The sequence below is a fragment of the Anopheles merus genome, chromosome 2R (assembly GCF_017562075.2).
Source record: "Anopheles merus strain MAF chromosome 2R, AmerM5.1, whole genome shotgun sequence".
Lineage (NCBI taxonomy): Eukaryota > Metazoa > Arthropoda > Insecta > Diptera > Culicidae > Anopheles > Anopheles merus.
In genome coordinates this window covers 50,395,233-50,420,066 of record NC_054082.1, presented here as the reverse complement: position 1 = coordinate 50,420,066, position 24,834 = coordinate 50,395,233, and the positions used below count along the sequence as shown (strand labels likewise).

The 24,834-nt window shown below is 43.1% G+C and overlaps 1 protein-coding gene across 9 annotated transcripts in view; it reads left to right on the top strand.

Annotated features, from left to right (window-relative positions):
- The window catches only part of LOC121591113 (A disintegrin and metalloproteinase with thrombospondin motifs 9), a 150,621-nt gene extending 127,461 nt beyond the window's left edge, over positions 1-23,160 (top strand). For 3 of the 9 annotated variants that reach the window (XM_041911498.1, XM_041911497.1, XM_041911504.1), the window contains 17 exons: positions 769-956; positions 1,897-2,017; positions 3,911-4,148; positions 5,658-5,810; positions 11,653-11,985; positions 12,070-12,674; positions 12,767-13,328; positions 13,398-13,608; positions 14,014-14,184; positions 15,182-15,322; positions 15,864-16,166; positions 17,255-17,386; positions 18,178-18,393; positions 19,546-19,707; positions 20,532-20,835; positions 20,909-21,258; positions 21,351-23,160. In XM_041911498.1, the coding sequence (XP_041767432.1) occupies positions 769-956; positions 1,897-2,017; positions 3,911-4,148; positions 5,658-5,810; positions 11,653-11,985; positions 12,070-12,674; positions 12,767-13,328; positions 13,398-13,608; positions 14,014-14,184; positions 15,182-15,322; positions 15,864-16,166; positions 17,255-17,386; positions 18,178-18,393; positions 19,546-19,707; positions 20,532-20,835; positions 20,909-21,258; positions 21,351-21,449 (4,289 nt within the window). In that variant the 3' untranslated portion in view covers positions 21,450-23,160. Of the gene's footprint in view, positions 1-768; positions 957-1,896; positions 2,018-3,910; positions 4,149-5,657; positions 5,811-11,652; positions 11,986-12,069; positions 12,675-12,766; positions 13,329-13,397; positions 13,636-14,013; positions 14,185-15,181; positions 15,323-15,863; positions 16,167-17,254; positions 17,387-18,177; positions 18,394-19,545; positions 19,708-20,531; positions 20,836-20,908; positions 21,259-21,350 lie in introns of all 9 variants that reach the window. The other 6 variants (XM_041911499.1, XM_041911500.1, XM_041911501.1 and 3 more) reach the window with 6 other exon arrangements.
- The last annotated feature ends 1,674 nt before the right edge of the window (positions 23,161-24,834 follow it).

The window sequence follows — 24,834 nt, the reverse complement described above, 5'->3', positions numbered from 1 at the left end:
AAAGTGACCCTTGGAGGCTTGGTTGGAGTGGAAAAATGATCGACCGGCAAGACAGGTTGCTTGACCGACCGGTAAAAGCCGGGCTGCTTTGCATCGTTTTTGTTCCAAATCACCGCGACAGGAGGCGGACAGCTTTTCATGGTGTGTTTTGTTTTTTCTTCGGTACCTCCTAAGCGTTCACTACTCGGTCAGTCTTCCAGTCGGTGCACTGGCGCAGGTGTCGGAGGTGCTAAGCATTAGAAATCATTAATTTGATTAGCATAATATTTTAATTTTAAAGAGAGCCACTTGGCTCGTGTTGAGACACAAACAAAAAGGGTAAAGCAAAAAAAACGTTTTGATGGATAGGAAGGTGTGGGGAATTCGACGTAGTTTTTTTACTGTTCCATTCAATGAGCTCCAGTATGTGGTTAGTAGGGCCACATCAATTGATTGAGCATAACCATAATCGGTACGGTGTGGATTGGATACGTTAAAAAATAAACAATAATAAACCGAACCCGATAATAAACACAACGCACAGTTAAATATGTTCACTTTCATTACTTAAAGCGCTCGCGTTAACTTACTATTGTCCACCATAATTTGAAATATTGTTTTATTAATTCTCTGTTTTGATCTATCTTATCGTTATCTTCATCTTATCTAAATATGTCAAACATGGCTCAACATATTTGTATTCTACTTGTACAAGCGTTTATTTTTTTATATGTTGCTGTTGCAATTCGCTTCAATTAATGTTTTATGACATTCTTTGCTTTTTTCCAGCTGATCGGTCATTAGGTTCAGAACCAACGGATAGCAATTACTTCAGTCGGCATAGTCGAAGACGGCGCAGTCCGGAACATTTCGCCAACAACGATTACACGGTCGAGGTGCTGGTGGTGGTCGATAACCAAATGCAGCGATATCACGAAACAAACCTCAAAACCTACGTTCTAACGCTGATGTCCATTGTAAGTATTGTTGTATGTGGATAGTGCACAATTTCTTGTGGCTCTTACATCATAGAACAGCGCTCTATATTTGGATAGGTATTTTTTCATGCATATTTTACTCGTAATCATGTAACCATTCGTTACACTATATTACAAGCTATTTTCTATTTTCTCGGAGGTATGTTACTCGCACAAAGTGAACGTGAAGATCAGTGTATTTTGTCCTAATTGCAACCTTATAGATGCTAATCGCATAATTCAATCAATAAATTGTTCAATTTGTGTGTCGTGTAAATTGATTTGAAATATGAACAACACTACACAGGTAATTCATCTTTGCTGATTACGATCACATCGATCATTTTTCATTTAAGTAATGCTATACCTATCGAACTGCAGAAACACTTTAAATGTTTTTACCTTCTCTCGTCCGTTGCAATCAGTACAAGATATCTTAAATGCGAATTCCTCTAGTTTTTACGGACCATTGCCATAAACGTAAAGATCGATACCATCGATTGGACTTGCCGCGAGCGTTCAATGCAGTTCCTTATCGCAATTGCCACCTAGGTTCAGAAATTGAATTGTTCTACCAGGAATGTGCTACAAATTACGCGCTACTGCATGCGGATACATACCCGCTGGTAGCGAAACCATAAATAAACAGCTCTATGCAGCTGCAAATCGTGCTGCACCAGTTGCTGTACCGTTGCGAACGTTCTACCTATCGAAATTGCTTAATCTCGCGCGTCATAAATTATGCTACGGTTATTGCGGCAGCAATTTGAGGCGAGATGGTGTTTTTTTTTCTATTTTGTTTTATAAAGGATTTGTTTTGTTTTACTCACGATTTCCTGCTGTGTCTTACCTGCATGGTAGTATTCTTCCATAGCTTCACACTCAGGCGGATGCTCAAGTTTCTTCACATCTTTTTGGTTTATTTTGCTCCCTCAAAAAGGTTTCCAGTGTGTATGCTGACGCTAGCATAGGATCTTCGATGAAAATAGCGGTGACCCATATATCTTATATTCATCACGACCTTGATGCACAAACGACCGCCGCAAAGAAGGGCCTAGAAGGTAAGAACGCTATGCACATCGTGTTTTTTTTTGCTTTTTTTTTCTTGTTGTGTTCCTTAAAGGCTTGAGGTTTGCTTTTTTATTAGACATCAAAATTTCTTTTCTTCATCTCGGTCTTTGTCTACATTCCAAATCGTACGATTTCCCACGAAAGATGTTTCTTCTTGTCCTTCTTCTCCATCATGCCATTCTCGTCAAACACAAAGTCTCCAATCCAACCGATATAGTATAACCAGCATGTTTTATAAACACAACGAAACAAAATGACGACATGAAGAAAATAATCCTTTTTTGCCTATCCTCAAGCACGCTTTAACCACTTTTGCCCTGAAACAACGGCTCGCCGCTCCATGGCTGAACCGGCACGTGTGTAGGAGTTAGGGTGACAACGATACCGCCAGCAAGCATCGGGCTGACAATCAGCGGTGCATGGGGGCCCCCATGTGAAAACTCTATTACCAGTCCCGATGACAAATGGGACAACTCTTGTAAACATTTGTCTAGAGTCCGTTAGAATGTTGCTGCGTGTTACATCGGCTGCATTAGCAGCTGCAGTATACGAAACGTTTACGTACCCCCAGTAACTGCTGTGCAACGGAATGTTTTTTTTTTTTTTTGCAAAATTTATCTTGTGTACGCCGCTGCGTTAAACAAACTATCCTGCTGGCTAGCTCGGACTGCCTGTTGTACGCCTTTGTCCCTGTGGTGTGCGAGAATTTGAGCAATGCATTTGCGCCATCGACGACTCCGCCAACCCGTCGTTAGTTGGAAGTTAGTGGCACACGCTTAGAAGATGAATATTGTTTTACTGAAAGAGAATCAATAAACCAGCTGCGCATGCGTTTGTGCGAAAATCCTCTCCCCCCCTTTCCACACCCACTGCCCTGGCGATAGCGTAACAAGTATTCAAGTTTGTTGCAAATCTAATCTCGAGACCCCAGCCGGGTGCAGGACCCTGTTGCTGGCTTAACATTTATTGCAGCATTGCACCATCGTGTCTAAGCTAGGGACTGAACACAAAGAGTCGTTTAGCAAATAGATTACGAGTTCTCTATAATTAATAAAGCTATTGAATCCTATTTGCTGAATTGGCACTGCATAGGAACATTCCAACTTTGAATGAAGTTGTTTCAACTAAAATTTATTCGCATGCTTACATTGAGATTTTCCTTTCTTCCTCTTCATTTTGGCATAACAACCGCTGTTGGTCAAGGCCAGGCCTGTACCACTAAAGAGCTTAACTTTTACTGACTTTTACTGGTTACACAAAGCAGGATAATGGGTCCTTTGTATGGAGGCACGGTCTATTCGGGGCTTGAACCCATGAAGGGAATGTTGTTAAGTCGTACGAGTTGACGACTGTACCATCAGACCGGCGTTCTTTCTAACAATATGAATTCTAATAATTCTTTGGCATACGTGTTTATCGTATGCTATGTTACTTACTTACTTACTTGATTTCTTACTTACTTGTTTACATTCTTACTTCCTAACTTCATTGCTTTCTTACTTTCCTAATGTCTTATTTTATTGTTTCCTTACTTTCTACTTTCCTATTGAATAGACAATTGTAGTTACATTTCTATTTACTTACCTACATAATAACATGCTTACTAACTTACAAAGATACTACCACATTCACTTGCTCATTCACTTACTAACTTAACTACTAATTTCTGAGTTATTTATTGAGTTTTTTATGTATTTATTTATTTCCCGTCACAGCCATTTATTTTTCAAATGGCGTCATCCAGTTTGAAATACATTTGTTATTTAATATAGTATTTCACATGGGACTTTTCAACATAACTATCGAACGCTTGAATAAAGCTTGGGTTTCATCGCCTAATTTTTTTTCTTAAACACATTTTTTTTTTCTTCCGCCAATGACAGGGGTGTCTGCTTCCGATATGCTGCAAGATTTTTGCCGGTTTAAGCAATCGACAAACATCCATCATGACGTTGCACTGTTACTGACCCGTGAACAAATCTGTCGCAATCCGGCCGAGAATAACTGCGACACGCTCGGGCTGGCAGAGCTGGGCACGATCTGCCGGGATACGGCGTGCGCCATCGTGCAGGATAACGGGCTGTCGGCATCTTTTACCATCGCTCATGAACTTGGCCACGTGTAAGTATCGCCGGGTTGGGTAAGGTTTGTTTTGTTTTTGTTTCATTTATTTTTATTGCTTGCCACGGGAGTGCACGACTTGAACTTCATGGACCAGTACAGCTAAACTGGACAATCCGCGTACCACGAGCCAATTACTCATCGTGCGTACCTAGCCCTCTTCTCGGTGCAGTAATCCGATTTTATGCGCCCCGTGCAGGTATGGTAAGAGAAGATTGCACATTACTTACTTCCTAGACACGGCACATGATTAATGGGTTGGTACGTTTGTGGCGGCGATGCAGAGTGCTTAGACCGAGAGTCCACCAGCGGCTTGAACACTCCCAAGCTCCCGTCCGCATTAATCATCGGACGAAAAAAACAAGGATGAAAAGTGATAAATAGAATGCACAATAAAATTTATTAAATACCACCATGAACGCCAACAAGCACCACGGAGAAGATCAAGCAGCAACAGGAGAACTACAGGGCCACATTAAGATCGTACAAACAAATTGGATCGCGCTCGGTAGCGGTAACTGAGGGCCCTTGGCGGCACCGCACGCTCAATGGCCAATTGTTGAGCGTCGTGTAGATGCTCCAAGTGTTTCGAGACAAATGAACGTATTGTAGTGGTGGCTGGTCGTTTACACGATTAGGGTGAACACGTTTTGCGGAAGATCATTTTTATAGCCTTTTGTTCTGCTACTGTCATTCGTGGCGCGTGGTTTATGAACGAGGTGAGCCTCCCGTTTTCTTTATGAGGCGTTAGTGTCAGCCAGCGTCACTACCGACAACTCGACCGCCAGACAGAAGTAAGCCATTAATTAAGCGTCAGGGCGTGCACACAATGTAACGTTCAGTTATAATAAACTCTATGATTGATTCTCGTGTTAAGCCCAGGACGGCTTTTAGCGATCTGTATGGGCACCTGCAAAGTAGTTGGTAAAAAATGGAGATTGCAGATATATATAGCATTTCTTACTATACAAGAATTTTTTGTTGAGTTAAACATGTATATGGTATATAATTTCGTTGTAGTTGTCACTGCAAACTCTGTATTCAATCAATTCCTGCAGGCATGGTGCTGGATTTGGTAGTACAGTACAGTGGATTTGGTGTACATGAACCTAAACATGATTTCAACGTGCACTCCCTTGGCAAGCAATTCGAAGTGCTAATTTACATAGGTTTACACCTTGACAACAGCTGTAATAATCTGGTTATATATGGTGTTCCGATGTAATTTTGCTTATGGCAACAAACACAAAAACAAAGCGGCACAATCGAAACATTCATTGCAATTTGCAAGACAACGGGTTTGAAATGGTCCGAACCCATCTACAATCTCGAGGCACTGCTACAATCCTTGTTTGGCTACTCAGTAAATGTTAAGTAAACTATTGAGTCCATGTTTGTATCCTGCCAAACTATTTATCAGTCTGATTCTATTGATTTTGTACCTTGCTGACTCACACTCTTTCTCTATTACATGTTTTTTCTTCGCTTACTTACAATTCCCCCACACAGCTTAGGAATGCCTCACGATGACGACCACCGGTGTCAACGGTATCGGGGCGACTCATCCGGAAACAATCGTATTATGTCACGTACGATCGACCATAACACTCATCCATGGCAGTGGTCTAATTGTTCGCGACAGATTCTTAGCGAGTACTTTGAGTAAGTAAATTTCCCCGCCTTCCTAAACCCCGAAGCCTTGTCGATGTTTAACGCAAGAAGCAGTATTTTTTGTATTTATCTTTATTGACCATAATTTGTTGAATGACGTCAACATACCTCCATCTTCTATCAGCATTGCTGTGTTATAAATTATGATATCGAAAAACTCATCGGCAATCAAACGTCACACACTGGTGGCCCACCAACGCCACCAAACGCGATCGAGTGCGTGCCGGTCGAGCAGGATCATTAATCGTTCAGACCCACACAGACGCAGTAAGGCCCTCATCCTAAAACGATTCTTCGGTTGGCTTTTTCTTATTAGTAAATGATTGCCACCGCTGCCACACACGCACGGTTTCCATTTTTATGCAATCCCTCCGGAGTTCCCTTTCTATTGGCCAAAAATCCACATGAGCTTCGAGGCGGTTGCGACACCGAGGAAGGGTCGAAAGCCTACACGCACTCGAACCCACGTGCCTGGAGTCGTTTTATGATCGGTCGATAATTAATGAAATTAATTTACCGTTGAAATCGATGACCACCCGACGACGCTAGCAAATAAAACAAAACCCCGCCGAGCGAATCTTGTCTACAGTTTCCTTTCTATTTCTGAGACGTTGGATCACGGTTGTCGTTTATCGACGGGTACGAAAAGAAGTGAACATAATAATGATGAATTAATGTTCACATTGAAAGACGAAAATCATCATGGTTTTCTTTTCACTTTGCATTTTGTTGGTATTTAGGTTTTTGAAACAGAAATTAGGTATGATGGTTTAACTTCTTATTTGTCTTCTGTTACAAAGTCCAAAAAATAAAAATAAGCGTGAGTCGCATAACATTGCACTCTAATCTATGCTATACCGTAGGTGCATTGAGCACGCCTGCCAGCCTGGACCACCCAGTACATAACGGGAATAATAATAAAACGCAATAAATGCATTGAATATATCTTTAGCATAAATATATGCTCTCCATAAGCACCAGCATAGCATTTTTTGTTGGTGTATGTGAGTTCATTATTTTCCTTTCTGTGATTTTGTGAAGCGCTCCCATCATTCATCGTGCCCAGCATGTACGGAGAAGATACAAAACATGCGGCACATTGTTGTCAATTTCGATTCTTGCCACCCTTCCCAATGCCCCTCGGCAAATACTGAACGATAGTGTTGAACTCCCCGGCTCATGCTTTCACCGCTGTTATGTTCACCAACGACAAGCAACATAATGCTGACAATATGCACCTTCCTGGGCGGTCAACTATGCACTTGCATGAGCGTGCTACATAATGCTGTAAGCATGTCGTATATTCTTCTCCCTGTTTCGCTCGCAAAGTGAAAGTTAACTGCATCGAGAATAAAGCAAAGAATATCAATAAAAATTCTGACCAAAAACAAAAGCACCCTTCTGCTTCTTCTTCAACAATGCTGCACTTATTTGACAGGGTGGTCTCAAGAGCGTTTCATCTCTGCTAAAGTTATGAGGAAACGGGGCAAAACATGAAACATTTGATTTATGTCAATTGTTTTGTTCTTGGACCACTTTTTGCCCACTTGCTTCAGTCGGCAGCAATGTATTTTTATAATAGCCCTTGCTAGCTACATATTTGAAAAAAATATATTATTTTTTTACTACGTATTTTATACGAAATAGCGATTTTCACGACATAACTTATATGATTAAATTTTTTGTTTATTTTATAGTGTTAGACAATTAAATACTCTTAATTCTTAGACACTCTAAACTACCATTTTTTACTTTTTGTTCATATACGGCTTCACATCAAAGTTAAGAGTGTTATTATAAGAATTTATTTACAAAAATACAACGAACTTTATCTTTAATTTCTTTATTTTTGTATAAATATGTGTTGCCCTCGTAAATCTACAAAATGTCTTCTCTCGAAATTTGCACACCACAGAAAACACAAACTTAACTACCCCTTTCCCTTTGCCCTTTCCCAAAAATATTGCAGTAGCATACACCGCCTCATATTTTACTACTAATCAAATAATTGATCAGCACCGATCAAAACAATCTCGGTGCGATTTTTTAACGGAAACACGGGTTGGGTAAAATGTCGGCTTCAAAGAGAGTGAAGCAAATCCCGGCACCGTCGGACGTCGACAACTAAAATTGATTGAAGCAGTTTGTTTTTTTTGCCTCTCCAGCGGCAGGATGAATTATGTGTATGCAATTGTATCGCCTGGTTGTCCGGTGCAATCAGGGATGGCGAAGTGTAACCTACGCGCTGCAAACCTTCCTCATCCCCTCTTCAAAGAGTGGAATGCGAAAGGCCGGCAGCCAGTGGCAAGATAAATCACCTTTCCTTACGCAATTCAACGCGCTCACCAGCAAGGATGCCGACACCGAACGGCCAAACGGCACGTAAAAGGAAGTCATCTTTATCCGTTGAAATCTTCAACTTGGCTGCAGTTGGCGGATGGAAAGAGAGTTTGATTTACGCCCGTAAACAACGTGCGTGCTGTACATATTTTCAACACATTAATATGCAAGTTCAAGCAGAAGAGAGTAAAGGGAACATGTTTTCTGAAAATGTGCTTATGGATATGTGCTTAGCACTTTTTTCGGGAGCTATTGGTACATTCTAAGCGTGACATGCTGTCACAACAAGCGATTTAAATGAAATATATCTCATCCTGTGCGCTATTTTGACTGCTGGTCGTGTCAGCTGCAATTTAATTATTTTCTCTGAACTGCAATATACTAAAACTCTCCCTCGAAGCTATTACACTGTTCTACCTGCTGTTGGTCACTCGAGTGGCATTTATATTTATATGATTTATATAAATCACTCATGATCACATTCCTCCGAATTCCATCCCGATCACATGCCGTTAAATCCGTACAAAGCGCATATCAATTACCATGAAGTAAGTACCGGCGCTCACCAAAGGCAACCGACGAAATGGGATTAAAAGTCCATATAGCCGTAGAAACCCCAAGGTGTAATGTTCCGAGTGTTGTTACTTATTGTTACCGAGAGCACCTCCTTAACTTGGTCTGAAAATGAAGGAAAGGGGCAAACCGAGGAGCTTAGATAAAAAGGTATTACATCGTGATGACAGATAAAGGTGTTCCAGCCAAAGGCGCAACGATACGGACAATCCGCTTATTCGGTGAGCTGTGCAGACCTGTAGGGATTACCAGACACTAAAAACCTGAAACATAGCGGGTTGATTTTATTTTTTGTTTCGCTTGTTTTTAGCTTTCCTTGAGATTGAGTCACCGGTGTGTGGTGGGCGCGAATGAATGTTAAATCCTGCCAAAAATGTTGCTATCACGGCCACAAAACTGGTCCACATAACGCAAAACCTTTGCTTTTCATACATCTTTCACCCAATTAGTGGGGCCATTTCTTTTTGGCTCTACCTGCCTGCCACAGAGGCACGGAATGATCAGTCCGTCGCATTTTGCAGATACTTTGGACAGTTATTTTAACAACTTTTAAGTGCACCACAAAGCCATACCACCCTGGAGTGCCTTGTTAAGCTGTCTTTGTACGTTGCAATCGCCTTTCCTTCCCTGACACCGACTGCAGGCGTATTCCACTTGTTAGACTAACTCACGAACTGTAGCCAAACTGCAACAACAGCAAACACATTCGGCAGATTTTTTTTTGCTTCCTACCAAAATAAACCGCTGCATCACTGTCGGGCCACTTTCATGTCAATGTTTTATACAGGCAGGAATGGATGTGTGTGTGTATGTGTATGGATGTGTCGGTTCGTTGGATAAGGCAAGGCAGCATATGCCTTGGCCTCTGGGCTTTCGAAAAAGGGAAGAGCATCGGTTTACATCCCAATTTGGCGTTTGGATTGGTGTGAGTCACGGAGGGGGAGGGGGGATGTCGCTGTGCAACTCAGCAATCATGCAGCGCGTTTAATTTCCGAGACCATTTTTTGTTCACCACTGCACAGGTTAGGTTTAATTTACTTCGTTTTCCCCAAAAATAAAAAATACCCCAAAGGTAAATAAAAAGGTCCTTTAGCAGGACAAGAAAACATACCTTCCGATCATATCGATTGGCCAGTATAAGACCGCCCCATATTAGGCGAAGAATGACTTCATCAACCGGCAGTGTAATGAAGGGTAAGATATTCCTCCGGGACACAGCAAATCCCAACGAGTCATTATTAAACTGCAAGCGGCATTTTTGACTGCCATACTTGTGGGGAACGATATTATTTGAACATATGAGTGGAGGAATAATCGTGCAACAAGCTATTGATTGTATGCTGTATACCAGCTCAACCAATATTGTCTATCATTTATTACAATTTTTATTCTGTAATATTGTAACATTGTGGTTATTTAGTGAACGTTCCCGAGTAAAGAGGTGAATTCAAATAAATTCTATCCTATGAAGCAACATGCGGGCAACATTTTTATATAGTTTTATAAGACACATTTCGCATAGTATTAGACTCAGCGTGTCCTATAAACCCCGGTGTGATCATTAATCTCCCAGGTGTAAGCCCTGCACGACAGCAGCGAGCCATTCCTCACAACTCCTTTCGAATACCACTGGTTGATTAGTTCGCGGAGTAATTTTTCATGCTAATTCCCTGCGATGTGCAATCAACACTTTCTAATCCCTTCCATAACCGCATCACCTAGACCGCGAGAGACAATGCAACCGCGTATCGCATTGTCGTCAAAGAAACCGTTTAGCATTCATCGCCATCAAACCATCTTTGCGCTGTGATGTGCAAATCATCCCTTCACCAGAGAACAGCCCTATCGTTACATCGCCCGCTCGTGTCATCTTAACGTCGTGTGGTCAACGTCCTACCGCGCGACGACCCACAAGTCCGCAGCAACCGGGTTTAATTGACCAGCCGGCCGCAGTGTCTACTGCAATTACGCTGCTACGAATCCTGCCCAAGTCAGTGCAGTCCAGACCGAAGGCACTCATGCTCACCGGTCGACTGCATCGCAAAAATGCGATCGCGAAACGGTCAATCACATATTAACGATTTCCTTCGTCGCACGACCGTGCATACACAATTTCGGTGCGTCAGTAGCACACAGCACGCGTCCCGACCTAGGACACGGTCTTTTTACATGTCCACGGCCAGGACGCTTATCGGTTGCACAATCCGCGTGCATAATGTCATAAATATTCCAAATCCCGACACCCTTTTTGCCATCCCGACACCGTTGGCGAGATGCATGTTTACGACCTCAATCAAATATTCTCATTGGTTTCATTGGGTGGTGGAGCGATCGCCAGACGAGCGCAATAAAATAAGTCTGCTGCCCATCCAGACGACTCAGAATGATAATAAGTCCCGGTAGTGATCTGGATCTGGTTATTGAAGCTGTATCTGTAGCTGTACGTCTATGTGCTTTAACGACTTGCTGCTACTTTCGATCGGTTACGATCACATGATTCTAGGCAAGAACAAATTGAATGCTATTCTATGGGGTTGATGAACGTGAAACTATACACAACCCTCTCTTCTGCACAAGCCGACAGTACATTTGATTGCTTCGGTTTTATTATTCTATACGGGTTTGAATACATCCTTGCAATAAAACAAATCTACCCCAACTACAAGAAGATTGCTTGGGCGCGGCAGTTAGCTGTCGCTTGTGCACGGAGGCAAAATAGTTTAACTAAACGATATAATGTCCATCGATTAAAATCAGTGGAACGGGATCGAAAAAGGTCGAAATTTGCATAAACCCGCTAGTTGTTTTGTTTCGTTTCTGTTCCCCACCAAAACTCTGAACCGTTTTTATTTTGCACGTTTTACCAATTTATTCTTCTTTTGGTCAATTTCATTCGCCCGTACATCGTTGTACCGCACAGAAAACATCCAGATAACTGCATGCTGAACCACCCTTCGCTTGATCTGATGACGTCCGGCAGTATGGACTCGATGCTGGCGGGAGAAAAGTTCACCAACGACAAGCAGTGCGAGCTGGTGTTTGGCAATGGATCAAAAATCTGCTCCTACATGCCGCCGTGCGCACGGCTTTGGTGCAGCTGGGAGAACGAGATGTCCGGCTGCAAAACGCAACACATGCCCTGGGCGGACGGTACCGAGTGTCAGGAGGGACACTGGTGCCAGAAAGGCCAGTGTGTACCGATCGACCGGACAGCGCTGAAACCGCAGAACGGTGGCTGGAGTGCGTGGAGTTCGTAAGTAGCGCGCTGTGCAGCGATCCTGCACCCACGCACAGGGGATTCAAGTTTAATACCATTTTATCCTTTGCTTCCTGTCAGATTCAACGAATGCTCGCGAACCTGCGGTGGCGGCATACAGGCGCGCACCCGCGAGTGCGACTCGCCCAAGCCAAAAAACGGGGGCAAATTCTGCACCGGATTACGCATCGAGTATCGGCCCTGTAACACACAACCCTGCCCGAGCTGGCGGTACAACTTCCGCGAAGAGCAGTGCCACGAGATGGACGGCCAGAACTTTGACGTACCTTCGCTGGAACCGAATGTACGATGGACGCCTAAGTATGGCACACCGGTGGCGGACCAGTGCAAGCTGCTGTGCCGCGTGCAGGACAAGAGTCTGTACTTTATGCTGAAGGAAAAGGTGATTGATGGCACACCGTGCACGTTTCCCGAGGACAGCTTCGATATGTGCATTAACGGGCAGTGTCGCAAGGCGGGATGCGATTATGTGCTCAACTCGGACGCCAAGCTCGACCAATGCGGTGTGTGCAGAGGGGACAACTCTACCTGCCGACCGGTCACCGGACGTCTTCATTTAGGCAAGCAAAACAACGTACGCAAAACAATGGAGTTCCGCATACCGGAAGGAGCCACCAGCATTAACATCATCAACACGGGCTACATGAAGGATGCATGCTATTTGAGTAAGATTCATCGACGATCGGCATTTCTGTGCCCATTCTTATCATGCTTCCATTCTTAACATGTTCTGTTCCATTTGGGTTTTTTGGTGTAGGTGTAATGAGCGGCAACGAAATCATCTTTAACGACCCGAAACATCTCACACCGCACACGAGCAGGCACCGATTGTTTGCTGGCGTGCGGCTAGAATACACTGTCACCAGTTCCGAAGAACGCATCACATCCACCTTTGGGCGACCGCTCAAGGAAAAGCTAACGGTGCGAGTTGTCCACAAAAAGCACGTCGAGCTACTCAAAGGCTTCGTAGACTACAGCTACATGGTTCCAGTACACCCGTTCGGAAATACGCTCTCCAACGCGATATATTCGAAAGTCGAACCTGATCCCTACGATCATCCTCACCATACGCATCATTCGCACTACAGTGGCAACAGTGTCCACCGGTTGCAGCCCACGGTTGCACCGACGCCGGAATCACCCTACCGATGGGAGTTGGCGCCGTGGACGGAGTGCGACCAGCAGTGCACGGGTAAGAAGCGTCGTACGGCCATCTGTGTCGACGCCGAGGCGCAGCAGCAAGTGTCGCCGGACTATTGCAACCAATCGGTCAAACCGCAGGACGAGTTCGAGTCATGCAACACGGAATGTCATTTCTAGTAAGTCGCCACACTGTCCCGTACAGGGTGAGACCCGTCTAATGAGCGCTTGCGATTTTATTTGTACAGTTGGGAGCCCGGCCGTACGGAATGTTCCAGTGCGTGCGGCGAGGGCACCAAGAAGATCGAGTACAAATGCGTCCGATCGTACTCGCAGACGCAACGCAAGGAGCACGTGGACGATGCAATGTGCTACGGCTCAACGAAACCGGTCAACATCCGGGAAACGTGCATGGGTCCCTGCATGAACGCGACCTGGCTGTACTCTCAATGGAATAAGGTTACAAGCAAGCTCTACTACCACCCGGTGAATATCGACCCCGCCGTACAACGTTTACTGATCGGGTTTCTTTCTCGTTCTTCATTTCTTTCTTTCTCGCTTTCTCTACTTGTGAATTGTCCACCGAACGTACTGTGAACCTTCAACCTTTCGGGTGCTGGCCCTGTTTTCAACCAACGCTTGGGATGTGCCTTGTCTGCTGTCGGGTGAAAAATGGACGCCCTTTCATGTTTTGTTACGTTACGTTATGGTTCCATGTCCTGTGACGTACCCCACCGTACTCTATGTTCATGTCTGTGTGTCTGTCTCTCCCTGTAATGGTTCACTGTGTATCGTCCTGTATCGTCCTTGCATCCTCGCGTATCGGCACACCTTATTTATCCATCGTCACGGTACGGCGTGCAGTGCTCCTGCTCCGATCGTACTCAGAACCGTACAGCCAAGTGTCTCTCCGAACCGAACGGATTTCCGATCCAAGATGCGTACTGTGAATTCAGGGAGCAAAAGATTACTGTACGATCTTGCGATGCGGACCAGGCGGATTGCGCGAGATGGGTTAAAGGAGAACTTACCCCGGTAGCTATATGTTTCACCTTCCCGTGTATTATTTGTCATCCTATTTCCAGTTCCACATGTTTAAGCGTTTTATTGCCTACCTTTAGGCGCACTTTTATGCTTTATTCTAAACCCCTTACTATATTGGGACAGCGTGCGTTTGTAAATATTTCCTTCATCAAGGGACCAGTTGGACTCCCTGCTATTATCAAGATTCTCTTTGTTGTTTTGTTGCATGCTTTTATAACGAATTTAAAATATGCTTAATATTAGTGTGATCATCCTTTTGCACAGCTAATAATGAAATTTTTAACACGTTCAGCCCTTTGGCGGTCCTTATAGACCGCTAGTGAACTTTTTCGTATGCCCCGTGCCTGCGGGCATTAGTTAGTCTTTTACTTAGTCTTTCACATTAGTCTATTGCTGAGGAAACAACAATCATTGCAAACCACTGTACTCTACATACATAAATTGCAGCGGTGCACCGGTAGAATAATCGTGTTCTAAGAATTATTGCGATTGACGAAAATCCCATTGCCCTTAAAGTATTGAAGAACAGGGAAGAGTTGAAAATAACGCAACCAAGAAATCGCTACATGCATATTTAGCTCAAATTCAACTGTCATTCAACAAACATTTAGTTGGTGATGCTTGCGGAACGGATAATTGATGAAAATCTGCGACGGGCTGAACGTGTTAATAAACGATCGTCGATCTTATTTTGTCATTATTGATAATGTTAAGCATAGATGCATACCAAAAACATTTGAACGACAAACATTATGCTCATACGTTACCGTGATTGCCATTTTTAATTAAAGCTTTTAGGCTCCTTATTAGTCTTGCTTGTTGGATTCCTCACCAGCTACATTGTATATAGTGTGCTTATTTAGTCGTTAGTTGCATGCATTAGTATATACCCTTTCAATCAATGATCCCACATATCATTGATACTTATTTTGATGTGCCCAATTTTTTTTTACCTTTCAACCTCCTACGCGTCCCGCTTCCCGTGCAGTGTTCCGTTACCTGTGGCGAAGGCCAACGTGCGTACGCTCTGCAATGTATGCTTAAAAATGTAAGCGTCAATGCTGCCTTGTGCGGGGCCCGTCCTGCACCGGACGTAATGACCTGTACCATGCCGCCCTGCGATCAAAAGGTTTGTGTGTGTGTATGTGTTTTGGTAGCTTCCCTTCTAACCCATAGCGATCTCCTCCTCCTCTTCTCCCACTCACAACAATAGTACATGTTCGGTCCAAATCTTTTGTCGGCTGGTTCTCTACAATCGGTTGTCAGATATTGTGTAGCTTTCGCTTTTGTTTCTCAATGTTCCTATTCAATGTATGTTTGTTTATCAATGTTTACGTTAAATGTCTTCTTTTTGTTTCCCTTCATTGAAACTGTACCATTTTACAACACATATTTTCTATATTTTTCATTCTTTGCCACTGATAAACGAGAATGAAATTTGTGAATATATTATAACACACTACTGTCAGTCATTTGTGCGTTAAATGCACACAAATAGAGGCGTATATTTGCATTGTTTTCAACAGTACATCCTTATGCTTTGTTATTGATTTAAAAAAACCGTTCAGTACCGGAACCACCGAAGTACAACCAGATCCATGTAATTCGACTCAAAATTTCCCCTTCCTTTGTCTATCTATCTTCCCAACCGGTGTCACCATTATTCGTAGCCAATGCCTAACACCCAATACTCATCCTTTCGGAACGACGTACAGCCAAACCAGAGCATGAAAAACGTCAACTACCAACCGACTGCAGAGCCAAGCCCTGTGCCGCGCGGGCAGTGGCGTGCCTATAGCTATTCCAACTGCAGTGCCGAATGTGACGGCGGTTTTAAAAAGCGCCTGGTGCGCTGCCTGTCCGAAACGGGCCAGACATTGGATGAGCGGTACTGTCCCCATCCCAAGCCGGTGACTCAGATCAATTGCGCCAACGTTCGCTGTCCTTCCTGGAACTTCGGTACCTGGAGCAAGGTAAGTGCACAACGATCGCCCCAAACATCCCCGATCGTCCATCCGTCCCACATCTATTCGTCGGATTCAGCAAACCACGTCCAATGTTTTCCATCCTAAGCGAGTATATTTTGCCAAGAGGTAGGAGCGAAGGAATCACACTGCTTACATACATACAATACTGCACCAGACACACCCACCAGGCCCTTCCCATCTGGTAGGAAACAGTGCTCGATCTCTTAGCTCATCGAACAACCGCGATGCTGCAGCAGTATGCTTTTGTGGCTTGTTTTCTTTTTAAATTGTCAAATACCTGCACCAGTGTGCTTTTCATTAAATATTTCCACTATACGCTACTTTATACATCTCATACCACGTACCTACACTACAACAAGCTGTCTATATTCATAAAATACATATTGCGTAAGAGCACATGTTGTATATTTCTGTCCTATGGATTTTGTAATAAAATTTAGGTTTATAATCTTGCTTCCGGCTTCAGCAAATGTTCTGATGTGTCGCTTGCAATCACTGTCACATTCAACCAATACACACCACCTAACACTCTTCCACGAAATGTTAAATACACACTTTAGCGATTGCTGAACTACATCCACCACACATTTGCAAATTTACATTTATTCTGCTTCCTTGGCTGAGGGTGGTGATCGTCAATGATAATTGGCACTACTTTTACTACAATCCTTTCACACGAACTATGCGTCATTTCTAAGATCTGTCATGATCTCAAGTAATAAGAGTTATGCACGCATGCCCATATTACTTTAACAATTTGTACTATATACAGATTTTCTCTCATCTTGAACATTGTGTATACGCAGAAAATGAACAAAAAATACATCTAAGATTTGAATACCTTTTTTCTACAATGCGCATGAAATGCATTTATTGGAATACTATATGGAAAATGACTCAGTAGTGCATTCGTTTTTCCTGCATTTTCCTATCCACAATGTTTTTTTTTTCGTAAACCCCTATCGATTTAATACTACACTACACGTTATACCCACATGCAATCCTCGTTCACACCACTCCATAGAACGCAAGATGGGTGGCTCAATCTATTTTGACTGTGTTTTCTCTTTTAGTGTAATGACGAATGCATACGCTCCCGTCAGGTCCTGTGTCAGGATCACCGTGGCAAAGAAAGCGACCAATGCTCGACCGAATTGAAACCGCCCGCTGTCGAATCGTGTTGTAGCTTTAAATGGAGAGTCACCGTAAATATCGTTCCAATGATCTTCTTGTTCTTTTTTCCCTTGTTTATCTATCGTTATCTCATTTTATTAGTTTAGTTTAAGTTTTTCTGTTTTGTTTTTTATCTTGTATTTGCTACAGTTTTGTAGATCTTTTTTTTTAATTTTTCTTTAGTTCTCTTATGTTTTCTTTTTTGTTTTGTACTTATTTTATTCTATTTTCGTCATTTTCGTACTTTTCCTTTAAAACTACTTTATAGTTTACCTTACAGTAGAGTGTAACTAATTGCCAGATGATTGCTTTGTTAGCTTGATGTCTGTTTTCTGATGTACATATTTGTGAAAATCGTGTATTAACGATGCAATTGTTTCTTTCTTTTTCTTTCTTTCTCCTTTTCTGAAATATGTCTCATCATATCCTCGTGGATCGTGTTTTCTCGTTTTCTTTTGTCTTCTCATTCATACGCATACACATAACTTCGGCTATTATTACAAAAACAACAACAACAAAACAACAACCACCACCACAACTACAACAACAATATCAAAACCACATTACACAATTCGCCCTCCCATCGCCGTCCTTCATCTCTGTGTGCCAACACGCGATTCATAAACATAAAATCCGTGTACCCGTACATATAACGCCAATGTCAATATCAACACTTGCCACGATCATCTCTTCACCATCATCGCCGCCATCGCCACCGCTGCCGCCGCCACCATCTCCATCCGCCAACGCTTTTGGTCCGTGTTCTGCCGTGGACGCCGCTCGTCTTTGTCGTGCGCATCTTTCTGCCCTGCTCGCGGTGCAGTGCGCCGGATCTTGCGATGCCGAGGGTCGCCGCAAGCCGAATGTCATCTGCAAGCGGCTGTATCCCAAGTCGATCGACAATCCGCATCCGCTCAGAACTGGGCGCAAAGTCGACCCGAAGTACTGTGCCAACGCTAGAATGCCGACGCCAGCCAAGCTGAAGAAAAAGTGTAGCAAACCGTGCCCGTTCCGCTGGGTTCCCGGGAACTGGTCTGAGGTGCGCAGCGTAGCTATGTTAACTTTACTTGTGTCCATAAACATCCCACCACACCACCTTTCTATGTTTTGATTGATAAAACTTCCCTTTCTATAAACTATCCATTCTGCTGGATCACAGCCGCTATGTGGAGCTTTGGCTTTGCCTCGCTCTATAGTAGTGTTACGCGTAACGATTGCATCATATTTTAAACATAAAAAGTTAAATTAAACTAATTTGAAATCTTATTTTTTCTATATAAAGTAAACAAAAAGTTTGGGCCGGTCTGGTGGTACAGTCGTCAACTCGAACGACTCAATAACATGCCCGTCATGGGTTCAAGTCCCGAATAGACCGTGATCCCATACGTAGGACTGACTATCCTTCAATGGTAACAATAAGTCACTGAAAGCCAAGCTCACTTCACTAGTGGGTACAGGCAGGCCTTGACCGACAACGGTTGTTGTGCCAAAGAAGAAGAAAAGTAAACAAAAAAAGCTACATCAATCTCTTGATTGTAGTTTTGTTTACCATTTTAAATCGATATACTAAAGTGTTAAAATAGTTCAAATAATCTTTGCATTCGTTACGCGGTACACGTTACGCCTACCACCTCCTTATCTTTATAAACGATAATTAACGATTTTCTTAGCGATTCTCTTGCAGTACTTATACCATCCTTCTAACGATCGTATTATTTTGTCTTCCTACCCGTTACTATCTGTCATGTCTCACCATCTCTGTGTACACCAACACCCGAACCAACCAACCAACCAACCAACCCACCGACCACACACCGTGCTCACCATCGCCATCCACGCTATTCCGGTGATGCCAACCATCTGAAATGCATTGGTCACACTTTCCACCCCACCCACCCATTGTTATGTTTTATTTGTATTTTTGTTCGACTCCCATCACACACACATGCCCTTAAAATTACACACTCGCTTTGAATATTCCCTTTCCGACATTACACTCAATCTCACACCGATTGGACGCAACAAAATCCCCAACATGTACACCTATCTACACCCCCTACAAAAAACCAACTTCCTACACTTTTTCCCATGGTGGCAAACCCACCGAACCACAAAACCCTCCGTCGAAACTAATTCTTGCCCCCAATAATCATTAAACCACGTGCGTGAATTGGGCGTGAACGACGCACAGTGTTCGGTTGGGTGCGGCACCGGTAGAACAGTGCGAAATGTGACCTGCACCAATGGCCGTACGATCATGCCGAAAGCCTGCAACGCGATGCTGAAACCCCCGAATACGAAGGTCTGCGAAGCGCTCACTCACTGCCGCTGGAGAATTTCGAAGCCGAACAAAGTATGTGTCGAGTATTGGTATGCGCCATTCGGTGCAATCACTTCACTTCTAAGTATGATCTCTGTACCTCACGAATTACGTTTTATTTTTTGGGTTGGCGTTTGTTTTCAAAGCAAAGTTCTCAAATTTTCCAAAACACTTGAAGGAATTCAGAAGATGCTGATTTCCTCAAACAAATATTTACCCATCGCCTGTAACTTTTCTGCGGGACACATGTGACTTATAGTTTTTTCTGTACCGATCCAATAATGTTTTAATGGAATAAGTGTCCACCACTTTTTGAAAAGGAAAAACACGTTACTCAGCTGCCACTGCCATGCTTCTATTGCAAACATACACATTCCAAACAACAATTTCGTCCATTTGCTTCCGCTCTGGTACTAACAATGTCCATCCTCATCCTTAGCGGCCGCTTCCAAAGTGCGTTGTGCGCTAGTTTGGGTTGAGGATCGAAAGCTCAGTGTAATAAAAGTATAACAATTCACAGTCGCTCAAGAGACGACAGACAGAAGATGAATATCGCAAGCTGCAGTCTCTTAGAACGTATCCATCTTTCTGCTAATGCTACGAGCAGAATTTGTGTCTAGTTTTCTATCACCTTGCCCTCTACTACACTTGTCGTATACACCTTATATGTGTTCCACGATCAAAACGCTCAAAAGACTCAAAAAAATCAGCAAGATCCGGCACGCTGAACGTAGCTGGACCACTCCAGAGATCCACTCTACCATCCGTATCGCAACAGTACTAGCGCCTCAAACATGCACGGCACTCACTCACCACATCTACCTGTCTTGCATTCATCCTCCTCATTCGTATTATAGTGCAACTGTAAGGGTAAGCAGAATCGCACCGTTAAGTGCTACGACGAAAAGATGAAGGTCGAGTCGAACCGCTGCTCGGAGAGCACACGGCCGAGCAAGACTGCATCCTGCCAGAAACCACCGGGATGCCGCACAGCGTTGCGCAACCGCCATCACGAACCCGTCTACCGCAATTGCAAGGATGCGTGGCGCAAGCATAAAACGGACGGCGAGTACATGATGCACCTCAATGGGACGAAGGCTAAGATCTACTGCCACGGTATGGCGTCGGAAACGCCGACCGAATATCTCTCCCTGCCCGCCGGTAAGTACACACCGATTGGTTTGACATGCTGCTGGTAATGCTTCTTATACAATGTGATCTACTGCTACCATAGGTCCCACGGAAAACTATGCCATCTACATCAATCGACGAGCGGCCGATGCGAACAAGTGTGAAAACTCGCAACGCGATTGGGCGGACTCGAGCATTAGCTACGGTGCGACGCATTACCGCAAGATCCGCATCAACCTGTCGACGCTGCAGGTGCACACGAACGACTTCCGGTTCACGAACAGCTCCGGCAAGAAGCAGCCGTTCGGATCGGCCGGTGACTGCTATAGCAATACGGGCCGTTGTCCGCAGGGTGACTTTGCGATCAATCTCAAGGGCACACCGTTTCGCATTCGACCCCACACTTCGTGGGAAAAGTCTGGTGTCCACGCGGTCATAAAGTTCCTGGTGCCGGTAAGAAATCGAACCAAAACGGCAAAGGGTTGCTCCAACGCAACGGTCAACGTTATCGTTATTAAATATCTTTTTTTATGCTGTTTCCGTAGCTGCAACCGCCGTATCAAAAGGTTCGGGCACTATGTGGTGGCTACTGTGGAAGTTGCTCTGTGTCACGAAGTACCAATCTGTATCTGGAGCTAATGTAGAACGCACCGCTGAGGAGCTAGGGAGCCATCCTACAACCTCAAGGACGAGAGTTTTGAAACCCATGACCTTACAGTGTTAGTGTTTAAGGACTGGTGTTTTCAGCGATCACGACCATACCACCAATATACAACGATCTTCCGTGTTATCTGTGTGCTAGTGGCCGTCTCTTTCCTGCGGTTGATGTACCTAGCAAGCCACGTCTAGCGGTAGAGCACATCCCGTTCCCGTTCTTGTACCGTCCGTAACGTGGAGCGTAGTTCGCACACACATTTATTTTATATGGAACTGTTTGCTTGTGTATATGTGTGAACGTGTGTATTCGTGTTTGCGTGTGAGTGTGTGTGTGCTTCTAAATTTTCCTCTCTCCCATTAACGTAACAGCTTCGAGCTAACGATGCCTTGAACATGTGCCAAAACGAACACGAAACACGTCCAACTGGTCAGCGGTCATAGTGCATCAGCTGTGCTCTTGGACGGTCTGAACCGATTCCCGGTCGTTCTATCTGGCCAGGACCGAGAAACGGTTCCACCGAGAACCGCCCACTAACGCCAGCAGTCGATCGCGCGACAGCGAATTTAAGTTCTGTTTTAAGGACCCATTGTCTGTCCACTGACTAACAAACACAAGCAGCAAAGTAGAATCTGCTAGTGTGAATACCGCTACACCGGAAAGATCGGTTCTCCACTAATCACTTAGCTTAGCTTAATAGTAGTCTCGTTTCATCCTAACCTCTCTCGGCGTCATTTATTCTGATTGAGGCGTTTCACTGCCTCATCAACCTATTGCCATACATTTATCAATATGCTGGTCGGACCACGTTAGCCTCTATCTTCAAGTTCATTGGACCGACCTTTGACCTTTCGATCGATTCGGTGCAATATTAAACATTCAAAAGTGTAAACGGCTTTTTAGTGGACTATTACGTTCCTTTTCATTCCCTGTAAAACTGTAAAAACAACAAAGAAGAAAAGTTATAAAAAAAAGTCATAAAACATTGAAAATTACTAAAAACTGGCAAACAAAATATTCGTGCATGAAAGAGAGCAAAACATTACTGCAAAATCTCTCTAACCCGAATGGCATAATAAAGGAGAACTTTTAAAATGTTCTCGCTGTTGAGTCTGTTGTGTTTGAAAATGAATGAGTTGACTAGAATATTTAATACAAAACATGAGCACCGGTCGAATCAAATCTCCCATAAGCAATTATACCCGAAAATACTCAATAGTGATAAACAAAAATAAAATAACAGTCAAACCAAACCACCCTAAACGGGTGAAGAAAAATATTTACGTTAACTATTTAGTAAAATTGATGATAAACGTACTCAGATTTGATTTGTAAAGAAAGCAACGTGAACAGCTTGTATTTCAGACCCGACTCTGTACAACCACGGATGCACGAATCTCAAGTGGCAGGATTACTGCCATCCTATGTTTGGTGTAGTATTACGAGCCCACTGCCAAAATCGAACTTCCGATCAAAACCGGTCAAATCTGTTCTTCTATTTTCTTATAACAAAACAAAACAAAAATGATAAAAAAGCAATCTTTACTAGTAGCCGTACCTACTTACAATACCGTACGAAACTGCCTTGCTACACATAAGGCTTATTGTAATGAGGTGCACCAATGCGTGTAGTCAATGTATTTACTAGTAACAAATTGATTGATGTGTTTATTTCTTTTCTCTCGTTAAAAGAAAAACAATGGATGAAAACTGCCATATTATTGTTAACGAAGCGCAACTTCCTTTTGGAAAAGAATGATCCGATACTACGATCCTTACAAATCGCTGCGCGAGGTATCAGGATTTGTACGAAACGATCACGAACCTATCGAACGAACCCGGCAGCCCGGATTCTTTTCACCTGTAGTTGGTATAGGTAATGTGTTTTTATAACGATTTTTATATAGTTAAGGATGGACACAAAATGTATAAAATGCAATTGCAACACAAAAAATCACAAAGTCGAACAGTGTAGCGGCGGAGACATATCGATCCCGATCGATGTTTCTTGCAATGTTGTATTGCGATTGAATTGCTAAGCGTAAGCCACAAGCTATCCACGATGTTCGCAAGTATTAGGGGTGATGTGACGATAGATTTGTAACATTCAATATTCAGAGTGTTTGCTCCACCTCCCTCAAGGCGAAACAATCAGTTTAAGAACTTGTTATCTGGTTATTATTATTTTCTTCTTACTTTGGCATAACGACCTGCGTCGTTATGCCGCGTTTCATAGGCTTTATTGTACCACCTAATCGGATGGGTTTTCCTTGCTATATGAGGACGACCTGAATGAGAATCAATCGATGGGAAGACCTGACTTTATTGTATTCGTATAATTAATCTTTTGCAATAGCCGTTAGGATATATTGTATACTAAACGAATCAAACTTATTTATTGAAACTGCCACAGAAACTTAAACAAAGCACAAATATCGAAGGATAAATAAAGAAGAGAGAGATAGAGTGAGAAAGAAACAGAAAAAAGAGAGAGAAAGAGAGAGAGAGAGAAAGATGTATACCACAGTAGGACAATTAAAATCGAACACTACCTACCTACTACTATGATGATGGAACCATAAGCGCCCAAGCAACCACAATCGCATTATAGATTTCGTTTATTTCAGGTAGCTCGTATCTATTACAGCGAGTACTGTTCTTTTTTTTTTTTTTTTTTTGTTAAAACTCGTTTGCCTCTGATTTGGATTTATGGCACTTTCTATGTTGCAGTTCTCTTCATTGTGTACATAAATCATAATGTTCAAACCATTTGAAACTCCATTGAAAAGCACACAACACATAACGTGCAAATGGAATGCCCGACCACTGCTTGCTGGCTTGCGAAATTACATTCTAATTTGTCATTGCGATTACTCATTAAACAATTATTTTACTAGTAGGCATTATGTTACTATAACATTATAATATTATTATTTACCTTACCTTCTATGATACGGACGCATAATAAAAAAACACCTGGAGCGAACCATTTGGGCACGCCGTAAATTGAAAATGGACTGGCTACGCTTTTAACCGACGCCTTTTTTGCTACATTCTATGATATACATCCGAAAATAACATTGTTTCCTTTTTTAGCGATCATTAAAATTATCCTATTGAATTGAACATTAAATTATTAAATGCCAACAGCTAAAAGTCTCCTTCCGCCAGCACCGATATGTTCCAGCAGAAATGTCCATGGACGTTACAAAATTCCACAAGGTCAGATGTAGTTCGGTTCCCATACGGGATAGTCCACTCGTTATGATTGTTCTTTAATTTGGCGTAACGTGCCTATGTGGCAATACCGGCTTTTACAGGTTTTCGAGACTACTGATCTTTGTTCAGTACAACACAGTCGGATATAGTCAAAC